Source organism: Ranitomeya imitator, chromosome 1 (assembly GCF_032444005.1).
Source record: "Ranitomeya imitator isolate aRanImi1 chromosome 1, aRanImi1.pri, whole genome shotgun sequence".
NCBI lineage: Eukaryota > Metazoa > Chordata > Amphibia > Anura > Dendrobatidae > Ranitomeya > Ranitomeya imitator.
This window is the reverse complement of record NC_091282.1, coordinates 475,356,442-475,370,307: the sequence shown is the minus strand read 5'-3', so window position 1 is coordinate 475,370,307 and position 13,866 is coordinate 475,356,442. Positions and strand designations below refer to the sequence as shown.

The 13,866-nt window shown below is 43.8% G+C and overlaps 1 protein-coding gene across 1 annotated transcript in view; it reads right to left on the bottom strand.

The window, feature by feature from the left end:
- Positions 1 to 2,558: 2,558 nt before the first annotated feature.
- Positions 2,559 to 13,866, bottom strand: part of C9orf72 (C9orf72-SMCR8 complex subunit) — a 73,458-nt gene continuing 62,150 nt past the window's right edge. Inside the window, exons 9-10 of the mRNA XM_069765313.1 lie at positions 6,064 to 6,173; positions 2,559 to 3,650 (exon numbers count right to left, since the gene is read on the bottom strand). Coding sequence (XP_069621414.1) covers positions 3,464 to 3,650; positions 6,064 to 6,173 — 297 coding nt within the window. The 3' untranslated portion in view covers positions 2,559 to 3,463. The remainder of the gene's footprint in view (positions 3,651 to 6,063; positions 6,174 to 13,866) is intronic.

The following is a 13,866-nucleotide window of genomic DNA, read 5'->3' as shown; positions in this document are numbered from 1 at the left end:
AATAGTGTATCTGGCAAATGTCGACCTTCGCTATCCACACACTGCTGCATACGTTTTCTGAAGTTTTCATGAACTCTAACAAGCATGTCCACTGGTATTCTGCCAATTTCAGCTTCAATATTGTTCCTTAGGTCTTCCAAGGTGTTGGGACGGTTGATTTACACCTTAGACTTCAGGTAACCCCAAAGGAAAAAATCGCATGGGGCTAAATCTGGTGAGCATGCTGGCCAGTTCACATCTCCCCTCAAAGAGATAAGCCGTCCAGGAAACATTTGCCTCAAACAATTCATGGTAACCCTCGCTGTGTGTGCAGTGGCACCATCCTGTTGGAACCATGTATTCTCTAGTTCCATTGCCTCAAGAGCCGGCTGAAAATAATCCTGTATCATAGACAAGTACCGTTCGGAGTTCACAGTTATGGCACGACCATTATCCTGAAAAAAGTAAGGACCAATGATGCCTACTCGTGATATGGCGCACCACACAGTGACGCGGTCCGAATGCAGAGGTCTCTCGTGAACTTCTCTGGGGTTTGTTTCACTCCAGTAACGCATATTTTGTTTGTTTACACACCCACTGAGGTGAAAATGTGCCTCATCAGAAAAAAACACAATTGCGTCACGGGGTATCGTTGCTAACATGTCTTCACAAGAGGTCCGCCGTGTCAAATAGTCCCATGCTGACAAATGTTGGACCACGCACATTTTATACGGGTGAAAATTCAGTTCATCATGAAGAATCCGGTGGAGAGAACGTCTTGAAATGCCAAGAGCAAATGATTGCTTCCGAGCAGAGCGTTTCGGAGATTGCAGTACTGCTGCTCTAACTCTCTCGATGTTTTGTGGTGTTGTAATCCTTCTCTCAGGTCCCCTTCGTACACATGACACATTCCCTGCTGTTCTGAATGCATTCACCCAATTTACAATTGATTGCCGTCCAGGAACACGTCCGCGTGGAGGAACAGCGAATTGTAAACGAAAAGCACGCTGCACTGCAATGATCGAGTGGGCATTTGAAAAATACGCTTCAACACAAAATGACCTCTCCTCACGTGTCCACTGCATGATGGCAACTGAAAGGCAGAGGAATACAAATCTCCCATCAGCCACTGTAAGCCACACCCACTCTCCCCTCTCTTCGACCGACAGTGCCGCCACAGCATGCAGTGCAAAAAAGCAAATTACCGCGCTCCACCCTGTGTGTGTGTGTGTATGTGAGCAGGGTTTATTAACAGATGCATAAATTTACAAACCAAAAAGTTTTGTTGCCCAGTTAAATTTTTATGAATTTTAAACATAAAAGTGTGGATCAAATATTATTATATATATATTTCAGAATAAAATGTAAAAATCAAAGACATATAATGAATATATACTTACTGTTTGTAGCATATTCATCCTTATAGGAATCATCAAGTGTTACAAAATTCTCTTCCTTTGGATTGACAGCAAAATTGGAGGCATTGCAGCAAAAAAAAGAAAAAAAAAAAAGAAACTGTATCTGCAAACAGAAAATCACTTTTCTTTTCCTTCCCAGAAGCAAACTTTCAATTAGCTGTATTTTAAGCGGAAAAAAAACAAACAAACAAAAAAACTGGCAATGAAAAGACACATCAAAAACACATGGAAAAACGCAGTGAACTCTAATGCAGATTTTACCTGCGTCAAATCCTGAGCCATTCCTGACCGTGGGAACGTGGCCTTAAGGAGGAGTGGTGCATGCACAAATGCACAATGCCAGTGCCCATAGAAAGGAGACGAGTCATCTGAGCATGTGCAGCAATTGCATCCCTGCTGCTTGAGGTAACAGAGCAGAGACCACCATCAAGCAGGATGATGCAGCGCTGGGTGAGGGATAGAACTGAGGAGACTGAGGCTTAGGCAGGGCTTTGACATGTCTTTGTAAGAGCTACAAGCACATATGAACATTTCTGGCGGTCACATTTTGCTGACAGAATCCCTTTAAAAGGAATATGTCAACAGGTTTTTGCTATGTAATCTGAGGACAGCATAATGTAGCAGCTGAAGCACATATTTCAGGGATGCGTGCAGTAGTTTCCATACAATAAATGTTTTCTCAGCAGGAGATCACTGGTCCATCCATGCCCCCTCCTCTGATAAGCAGCTCACTGTTAATATACAATGTACATAGGAATCTGTGATATGGGTGGAGTTATCTTTCTGAGCTCCGCTACATCTAAAGACCTGACACTTTACTAGGTGCAGCAGTTGTAACACCAAGTGATACATTGTTAGAATCAGGGTCTCTTTTCCTACATTACGCTGCTCTCAGACGAAGCAGCAAAACCTGCTGACATTCCCTTTAAAGGAGTTTTCTAGGTGCAGAAAAAGCGCCCTCATTTACATGCGTTGTGTCTGGATAATGCTGCTCTGTTCCATTCAACTTAAAAGATATAGCCCCCTTCCAATCCATCAGTATGACCATATGGAGATTGTGTTCACGAATCAGCTAATAGAAGCGTTACCCAACTCTCCTCTCAGAATAAGCTCACTGGCGAATCCACGGTTAACCCAGAAATAGACAGTACAACAGAGACTATAGAAGTCACACAAAGTAACATTTTTTTATGAAACCCAACTGCTTAATTATTTCTAGCCAAAGATAAATGCATTTAAAGGGAAAACAAAAAATGCTTCCGAAAAGGTCAATGTCTTGTAAAAGAAACAAACCTGCATCAGTATGAGGACAAGAGTGGTGCCATTTCTAGGAAGGTTTATTTTTTAGTAATTGTGGAGAACTCTTTAAATCTATAAACCCCCTGGGCTCTGGTCACCAGTGGACAGGTGACAGTACGTTATACCCACGCTGTCAGGTCACACGCAGGTCTGCAGTTACACTGTGACAAATAAAGCCAGGGACATTTTACTATAGGTGTCAATTGTGAAGAACGTGCTGCACATAGTACAAGTTAAGCATTTATGAAGATACATCACTTTGATGTAACTGTGAAATGGAGCGCCAAAAGGTAAAGTTTTCCTTTAAAACATTTTTGTCAGAAGTGTCTTACCATAGAAAAAGTCTCAAGATGCCTTTATACCTGTGACAGAGGTATACGTGCCGCTTTTGCCTGAAAATTGACATTTCCCAGCATGGAGAGTCTCAGCATATTCCATCAATCATTAATGCATACGGTATCTTATTAAACAAGAAGAAGTTGAACACAAGGAATAGCACAGAAACATAGGAAACTTTTTTTCTCCAAAATACACAAGATTATGGGAAAACATTACTATACCAGTGTAAGACAAATGCCTCATATGCTGCCATATGACCCAATGCAATGTGCTTGTAAGGCAGACATGAGGTGTTCTTCAAAGTGCAGCTTAGAAATAGACATCATAACTTTCGGCACTGCCCCAGATTTCCCAGCGATCCCTAGAATCGTGAGCCAATGCACCCACATGAAAGATTCTGACAGTTCCAGGTGCTCAGTGATCCGCAGCTAAAAAGTCATTAGCACATCCCGCTCTTGCACACTGGTGTGAAAAGGCTTCCCGAAAATAAACGAGTGAAGTCCCGGTTTGATCTTTTCAGCTAAAGACATCACAATGTTGAGATCGCCCTCTGCTGTCAGATCCAGATCTGTCTTCAGGCTACGCAGGGACTTGAAAACTTTCTTACCCTTTTGTCTACAAAGAAACAAAAAAAAAAGACCCATAGAGTGCATCAGTGAACTGCGTGGTGCCGTGGCATTAATCAGATGAACTAGTAAATGCAAACACCGAGGCCATCGGATTACAGGTAACAAGAGGTAAATGCAAATCTATTCCTACACTTTCCAAGATTCCCTTAACAATTTAGAAGCTTCAGCTGCGCTTGTAAAATGGTCCATCCAGATCACTACAGATCAGCAAGGTTTAGTAACGAACAACGTTAACGACTATTTGTAGTTTTCAGCAAATACAAATCAACACCAGTGCCAGCTAAGCGATGATGTTCTTCTAAGCCAGCAATGCCACGGCTGATCCATATGGCCATAGCCATCCCTAATAGTACAGTGAGGGTGATCAATGAGTGGAGCAGGTGGCCACGAGAGGTGGCGAATTCTCCTTCCATGGAAGTCTTCAAACAGAGGCTGGACAGACATCTGTCTGAGATGGTTTAGTGAATCCTGCATTGAGCAGGGGGTTGGACCAGATGACCCAGGAAGGCCCTTCTAACTCTACCATTCTATGATTCTAGTAAGCAGGACTGTTTATGGTTAATTGGATTACCCACATTCACATTAGTATTATTCGTAGACCTCCGCCACCCCTCCGCAATGCTGTCAGTGGCCCCACTGAGCTTCTGACTGGCAGCAATGGTTGATTTTTGTCCGAGATGGAAGAGACCGTCACCTAAACCCTTTTATCAGTTTTGCAGGGAATATGACTTGTGGTTTTTCTGTTAGGACCACCATGGGCTCATTTGTACACTAACAAATTTGGACAACTTCATTAAAAGGTGTCTCTGTACACATCTGTATTGGAGCCACAATCTTAGATTAAGTCACTTTTACCGGAAGAAATGGCGCAGTATGCAACAGTAAAATACCCCCCCACCCCTCCCGACTAAAACAACGCCAACCATGATGGAACTCATTACTATCAAAGGGACCCAATTAGGAGCTTGATTGATCAGTCCTGTGCAGGAAGACTTTTTTTCTATAACTGAACAGAAACAGAAAAAAAATCTCTAACACAAAATGACAGTAACTTTTCCTTAGAAGTGATATAATCTGAAGTCCTGCGCCTGGGTCTTAGAAATCTGCCATTTAAGTGATCATTCATTGAATTCCTCATCTAGGACAAGCTCTCTTTTGTCTGTAAGTTAAAGGGATAGTTTCATTGATACTATATATCCTCTACCCCCACAGCATAACTTCAGAAGTAACAGGATATACTGACTTATATTTAATATAAGCTAATATAGTTTTTGCAGCAAGATTTTACAATATCTTGCTCACTACAACAATATGTCTGGCACAACAGAAAAACATAGCAGCATACTCTAAGGCAGTGTTCCCCAACTCCGGTCCTAAAGAGCCACCAACAGGTCATGTTTTTAGGATTTCCTTGGTATTGCACAGGTGATAATTAAAGGCATTAATTCCATCTGGGCCATACAAAGAAAATCCTGAAAACAGGATGTGTTGGTGGCTCTTGAGGACTGGAGTTAAAAGGGACACTGTCACCTGAATTTGGAGGGAACAATCTTCAGCCTTGGAGGCGGGGTTTTTGATTCACCCTTTCCTTACCCGTTGGCTACATGCTGGTTGCAATATTGGATTGAAGTTCATTCTCTGTCCTCCGTAGTACATGCCTGCACAAGGCAATCTTGCCTTGCGCAGGCGTGTACTATGGAGGACAGAGAATGAACTTCAATCCAATATTGCAGCCAGCGGGTAAGGAAAGGGTGAATTAAACACCCAAAAACCCCGCCTCCATGGCTGAAGATTGTTCCCTCCAAATTCAGGTGACAGTGTCCCTTTAAGGTACCGTTAAACTAAACGACTTACCAACGATCACGACCAGCGATACGACCTGGCCGTGATCGTTGGTAAGTCGTTGTGTGGTCGCTGGGGAGCTGTCACACAGACAGCTCTCTCCAGTGACCAACGATCAGGGGGAAAGACTTCGACATCGTTGAAACTGTCTTCAACGATGCCGAAGTCCCCAGGTAACCAGGGTAAACATCGGGTTACTAAGTGCAGGGCCGCGCTTAGTAACCCGATATTTACCCTGGTTGCAAGTGAACACATCGCTGGATCGGCGTCACACACGCCGATCCAGCGATGGCAGCGGGTGATCAGCGACCAAAAAAAAGGTCCTGATCATTCCCCAACGACCTCCCAGCAGGGGCCTGATCGTTGGTCCCTGTCACACATAACGAGATCGTTAGCGGGATCGTTGCTACGTCACAAAAAGCGTGACGTTGCAACGATATCGTTAACAAAATCGTTATGTGTGAAGGTACCTTTAGGGAACACTGTCCTAGGGAATTAGATGCAACATAGAGATAATGGTATAATTGAAATACAAATTTCGCAATTTTTGAACTTACGTGTCATCTTCAATGTATTTTATCAGTGTCAGTGCCTTACGATGAAGTATCAGCATAAACTGTGCCAAAAAAGAACTTCTTAGAGAGAGGTTAGGCTTCAACTGGAATATCTGGAAACAAAAATGAGTTGCATGAATATTGCATGAGTGTCATTAGACAGGACTAATCAGCGGATGCGCCATCAGAATTAACATGCTTTTCTTGGCTCATATGGAGCGAATATATTATAGTTATATACATACTAGCTGAAGAGCCCGGCGTTGCCTGGGCATAGTAAATATCTATGGTTAGTTATAGCACCTCACTTCTCTTATTTTCCCATCACGCCTCTCATTTTCCCAATCACATCTTTCATTTTCCCCCTCACATCTCTCATTTTCTCCCTCACTCCTCTCATTCCCCCCTAACACTTGTCATTTCAACCTCACATCTGTCATTTTGTGATCACTCCACTATTTTCCCTCACTCCTCTCATTTTGCACTCACACCTTTTCATTTTCACCTCACACCCCTCATTTTCACCTCACACCTCTCATTTTCCCCTCAGTATATACATGTTTGTCATCTCCCTTATATATAGTATACACCTGTATGTCATCTCCTGTATATAGTATATACCTGTATGTCACCTCCCCTGTATATAGTATATATCTGCTGTGTGTCATCTCCCCTGTATATAGTATATACCTGTATGTCATCTCCTCCTATATATAGTATATACCTGTATGTCATCTCCTCCTATATATAGTATATACCTGTATGTCATCTCCTTCTATATATAGTATATACCTGTATGTCATCTCCTCCTGTATATAGTATATACCTGTGTGTCATCTTCCCTGTATATAGTATATATCTGTGTGTCATCTCCTCCTGTATATAGTATATACCTGTATGTCATCTTCTATATATAGCATATACCTGTATGTCATCTCCTCCTGTATATAGTATATACCTTTAGGTCATCTGCTCCTGTATATATTATATACCTGTGTGTCATCTCCTCCTGTATATAGTATATACCTGTATGTCATCTCCTACAGTATATAGTATGTACCTGTATGCCATCTCCTCCTCTATATAGTATATACCTGTGTGTCATCTCTCCTGTATATAGTATATATCTGTGTGTCATTTCCCTTGTATATAGTATATACCTGTGTGTCATCTCCTCCTGTATTAGACCTCGTCCACACGTTATTTGCTCAGTATTTTTACCTCAGTATTTGTAAGCTAAATTGGCAGCCTGATAAATCCCCAGCCAACAAGAAGCCCTCCCCCTGGCAGTATATATTAGCTCACACATACACATAATAGACAGGTCATGTGACTGACAGCTGCCGTATTTCCTATATGGTACATTTGTTGCTCTTGTAGTTTGTCTGCTTATTAATCAGTTTTTTTTTTTAAGGATAATGCCAGACTTGTGTGTGTTTTAGGGCGAGTTTCGTTTGTCAAGTTGTGCATGTAGCGACTTTTGTGAGATGAGTTTTGTGTGGCGACATGCGTGTACCAACTTTTTGTGTCGAGTTGCATGTGACAGGTTAGTGTAGCAAGTTGTGTGCAGCAAGTTTTGTACATGGCGAGTTTTGCGCGTGGCGAGTTTTATGTGTGGTGCCTTTTGAGTATGTGCAAGTTTTGTGTGAGGCAACTTTTGCATGTGTTGCAACTTTTGTGCATGTGGCAATTTTTCCGCGTGTGCAAGTTTTGCGTGTGGCGAGTTTTCCATGAGGTGAGTTTTGCACTTGTGGCGAGTATTGCGTGAGCCTAGTTTTTGCATGTGGCGAGTTTTGCACGTGGCGAGTTTTGAGCGGCGACTTTTGTGTTTCGACTTTTATGTGGTGAGGTTGATGTATGTGTGGTGAAATGTGTGTTGAGGGTGATATGTGTTCAAGCACGTGGTAGTGTGTGGTGCATTTTGTGTGTGTGTTCATCTCCCCGTGTGTGGTGAGTATCCCATGTCGGGGCCCCACCTTAGCAACTGTACGGTATATACTCTTTGGCGCCATCGCTCTCACTCTTTAAGTCCCCCTTGTTCACATCTGGCAGCTGTCAATTTGCCTCCAACACTTTTCCTTTCACTTTTTCCCCTCATTATGTAGATCGGGGCAAAATTATTTGGTGAATTGGAAAGCGCGGGGTTAAAATTTCACCTCACAACATAGCCTATGACGCTCTCGGGGTCCAGACATGTGACTGTGCAAAATTTTGTGGCTGTAGCTGCGACGGTGCAGATGCCAATCCCGGACATACATACACACACACACATTCAGCTTTATATATTAGAATATATACACACACACACACCATTTTTTTTTTCACTAACTCAATGGGTCCATCCAATCCATTCACACAGTGGGTCCTTCCATCTAATTCACACAGACAAAGAAGTCAAACCATAGATGTCCATAAATTAAAGTTGTATGTAATACTGAGAAGTGACACAGGGGAAAAGTATTAAACACATGAAGAACGTGGTGCAAAAAGTCACACCACCAGTTGAAATGCATCAGTAATTAGAAAGGAATTTCTGTCACTTATTATTTTTCAATATCAGCTAGTTCAACTGATGGCCTATAAAAAGGTGTTTCGTTATCAAATCGCCACAAAAGAAACATCTCATGATTGTTAAAACCAGTGCTGTCTCAAGACCTTCGCAACCTAATTTTTGCAAAACTGGTGACTATCCCCCTGGACGAAGCATCATGCGAAACACGCGTCGGGGTCCTTCTACTGACCTGCATTCTTAGGTAAATACACCCATGCCTTCCCTTAAGCCTTGCACTTTAGCACTATATGCACCTTTCAGCTGCTGCACATTGCATTGACTGTCCCACTATAGGATTACAAGGGTCTTACTCTAGCACTTTAGGCATTCTCTCGCCATATACTCTAGTATTATACAGACTTCTTGTTATAGCTGAAGCATTTTGTTGCTTATAACATGCTCTAGGCACTTTATTAATCTATGGCCCCCATGTCTTATTTTTGGCGCTCCTTGTCTATTTTGTCCACTGTGACATATTATATTTAATTAGGATGTATTTTCAAGTGTGCATTATATCTATAATATAACGCTGGGAGCGTCACTCTGTCCGAAGCCTCTATAGACTGCGCAAGCGCCGGCGCAGTCTGGGCCTCACAGAGCGACGCTCCCGGGAGATCGAATATGCGTAAGCACTGAACGCATACCGCGATCTCCACCGGAGAGTCAGGGACCGCCAGGAGGGAGGGTAAGTATACTCACCTTTCCCGGTTCCAGCGCTGCTTGCGGCTCCGTCTCCCGGCTCCTCTGCTCCCGGCTCCGGAGGGCGCGGACTGCGCAGGCGCCGATTCCTGCTGCCGGAATCGGCGCCTGCGCAGTCCGCGCTTTCCGGCGCCATTTTCTTGAAGACACACTCCGGCTCCACTGCAGGTGTGTCTTCAAGAAAATGGCGCCGGAAAGCGCGGACTGCGCAGGCGCCGATTCCTGCTGCCGGAATCGGCGCCTGCGCAGTCCCCGCTTTCCGGCGCCATTTTCTTGAAGACATACCTGCAGTGGAGCCGGACGATAGGCGAGTATGGTATTTTTTTTTTTTTTATATGGCAGCAGCATTCGGGGGCATACACACTGGAGCGGGGGGCATATAATACAATGGTGGCGCAGGATGGGAGCAGCACATGACAGAACGGGCGCAGGATGGCAGCAGCACATGACAGAACGGGCGCAGGATGGCAGCAGCACATGACAGAACGGGCGCAGGATGGCAGCAGCACATGACAGAACGGGCGCAGGATGGCAGCAGCACATGACAGAACGGGCGCAGGATGGCAGCAGCACATGACAGAACGGGCTCAGGATGGCCGCAGCACATGACAGAACGGCCGCAGGATGGCCGCAGCACATGACAGAACGGGCGCAGGATGGCCGCAGCACAAGACAGAACGGGCGCAGGATGGCCGCAGCACATGACAGAACGGGCGCAGGATGGCAGCAGCACATGACAGAACGGGCGCAGGATGGCAGCAGCACATGACAGAACGGGCGCAGGATGGCAGCAGCACATGACAGAACGGGCGCAGGATGGCAGCAGCAAATGACAGAACGGGGACGCAGGATGGGAGCAGCAAATGACAGAACGGGCGCAGGATGGGAGCAGCAAATGACAGGATGGGAGCAGCAAATGACAGAATGGAGGCGCAGGATGGGAGCAGCACATGACAGAACGGGGGCGCAAGATGGGAGCAGCACATGACAGGATGGGGGCGCAGGATGGAGCAGCACATACCAGGATGGAGACCATATACCAATATAAATGCTCGCCACCCGGGCGTAGAACGGGTTCAATAGCTAGTGTATATATATGTGTATATATATATATATGTGCTTTATTCATCAGCTGCTGTTTCTATATAGCATGGGCTTTGTGTGCCGTACTACTATATAGATATATTGCTGAGCTTGCTTAAGCATCTTTTTTTAGGATCATTTGATCATTTATAGGCTTGTTTGTGGTGTATTCCCTTAATGCTGACAGTATATTCTGTTATTGTATCTCCACTGATTGCTACTGGACTTGTCATAAGATTTTATATTTGCCTGTAATTAATAAAATATTACTGTTTTTACTGGTAAAAAAGCTTCCGTCTCTCTTCTCTGATATATTGTGCACATATGGAAGTGCCTCTTATTTAGGCCCTTATTGGGGTACATACTGATGGCATTGGTTACAGAATTTCTAAATGACTGAAGGCTCCATGACGGAAGTGGAAAGAACACTATTTCACCATGAACGGGCCACAACCATGTGCTCCTCAAGTTTCAGACAAAGGAGTGAAAAGACTTATCAGAAACATTTCCATAGGCCAAGAACAACCTGTAGAGAGCTACAGAAAGTCCTGGAATCAGCAGGTACAATTGTTTCAAAGAATAGAATAAGTAATGCACTCAACCTCCATGGCCTGTATGCACACTCACTACGCTAGACACCATTGCTGAGCAAAAAGAATGCTGAAGCATGTTTAACCCCTTAGTGACAGAGCCAATTTGGTACTTAATGACCAGGCCAATTTTTGCAATTCTGACCACTGTCATTTTATGAGGTTATAACTCTGGAACGCTTTAACAGATCCCGCTGATTCTGAGCTTGTTTTTTCGTGACATATTGTACTTCATGTTAGTGGTAACATTTCTTCGATATTACTTGCGATTATTTATGAAAAAAACGAAAATATGTCGAAAATTTTTAAAATTTTGCAATTTTCAAACTTTGTATTTTTATGCCCTTAAATCAGAGAGATATGTCATGAAAAATAGTTAATAAATAACATTTCCCACATGTCTACTTTACATCAGCACAATTTTGGAAACAAAATTTTTTTTTGTTAGGGAGTTTTAAGGGTTAAAATTTGACCAGCAATTTCTCATTTTTACAACACCATTTTTTTTTTTAGGGACCACATCACATTTGAAGTCATTTTGAGGGGTCTATATGATAGAAAATAATGAAGTGTGACACCATTCTAAAAACTACACCCCTCAAGGTTCTCAAAACCACATTCAAGAAGTTTATTAACCCTTTACGTGCTTCACAGGAACTGAAACAATGTGGAAGGAAAAAATGAACATTTAACTTTTTTTTGCAAACATCTTAATTCAGAACCATTTTTTTTATTTTCACAAGTGTAAAAACAGAAATGTAACCATAAATTTTGTTATGCAATTTCTCCTGAATACGCCAATACCCCATATGTGGGGGTAAACCACTGTTAGGGCGCACCGCAGAACTTAGAAGTGAAGGAGCGCCGTTTGACTTTTTCAATGCAGAATTGGCTGGAATCGAGATCGGACACCATATCACATTTAGAGAGCCCCTGATGTGCCTAAACAGTGGAAACTCCCCACAAGTGACACCATTTTGGAAACTAGACCCCTTAAGGAACTTATCTAGATGTGTGTTGAGCACTTTGAACCCCCAAGTGCTTCACAGAAGTTTATAACGTAGAGCCGTGAAAATAAAAATCGCTTTTGTTTACACAAAAATGATCTTGTCGCCCACAAATTCTTATTTTCACAAGGGTAACAGGAGAAATTAGACCACTAAAGTTGTTGTGCGATTTCTCCTGAGTACGTCGATACCCAATATGTGGGGGTAAACCACTGTTTGGGCGCACCGCAGAGCTTGGAAGAGAAAGAGTGCCGTTTTACTTTTTCAATGTAGAATTGGCTGGAATTGAGATCGGACGCCATGTCGCGTTTGGAGAGCCCCTGATGTGCCTAAACAGTAGAAATCCCCCACAAGTGACCCCATTTTGGAAACTAGACCCCCCATGGAACTTATCTAGATGTGTGGTGAGAACCTTGAATGCCCAAGTGCTTCACAGAAGTTTATAATGCAGAGCCGTGAAAATAAAAAATATTTTTTTTTTCCACAAAAAAGATATTGTAGCCCCCAAGTTTTTATTTTCACAAGGGTAACAGGAGAAATTGGACTGCAATAGTTGTTGTCCAATTTATCCCGAGTACGCTGATGCGCCATATGTGGGAGTAAACCACTGTTTGGGCGCACGGCAGAGCTCGGAAGGGAAGGAGCGCCTTTTTGGAATGCAGACTTTGATAGAATTGTCTGTGGGCATTATGTTGCGATTGCAGAGCCCCTGATGTACCTAAACTGTAGTAACCCCCCACAAGTGACCCCATTTTGGAAACTAGACCCCCCAAGGAACTTATCTAGATGTGTGGTGAGAACTTTGAATGCCCAAGTGCTTCACAGAAGTTTAGAATGCAGAGTCGTGAAAATAAAAAAAAATTTTTTTCCACAAAAAAGATATTGTAGCCCCCAAGTTTTTATTTTCACAAGGGTAACAAGAGAAATTGGACCCCAGAAGTTGTTGTCCAATTTATCCCGAGTACGCTGATGCCCCATATGTGGGGGTAACCCACTGTTTGGGCGCACGGCAGAGCTCAGAAGGGAGGGAGCACCATTTGACTTTTTGAGCGCAAAATTGGCTGTCGTGTTTGGAGACCCCCTGATGTACCTAAACAGTGGAAACCCCCCAATTCTAGCTCCAACCCTAACCCCAACACACCCCTAACCCTAATCCCAACCTCATCCATAATCCTAATCACTAACCCTAACCATAATCACAACCCTTACCCCAAAACAACCCTAATGTCAACCCTAACCATAACCCTAATGAAAACCCTAAATCCAACACACCCCTAATCCTAATCTCAACCCTAACCTCAAACCTAACCCTAATCCCAATACACCCCTAATCACAACCCTAACCTTAACCCTAATCCCAAGCGTAACCCTAATGCCAACCCTAACCCTAATACCAACCCTAATCCAAACCCTAACCCTAATCCCAGCTCTAACCCTAACTTTAGCCCCAACCCTAACCCTAGCCCTAGGGCTACTTTCACACTTGCGTCGTTTGGCATTCCGTCGCAATCCGTCGTTTTGGACAAGAAACGGATCCTGCAAATGTGCCCGCAGGATGCGTTTTTTGCCCATAGACTTGTATTGCCGACGGATCGTGACGGATGGCCACACGTCGCGTCCGTCGTGCACTGGATCAGTTGTGTTTTGGCGGAGCGTCGGCACAAAAAAACGTTCAATGAAACGTTTTTTTGTACGTCGCATCCGCCATTTCTGACCGCGCATGCGTGGCCGTAACTCCGCCCCCTCCTCCCCAGGACATAGATTGGGCAGCGGATGCGTTGAAAAACTACAGCTGCTGCCCACGTTGTGCACAATTTTCACAACGTGCGTCGGTATGTCGGGCCGACGCATTGCGACGGCCCCGTACCGACGTAAG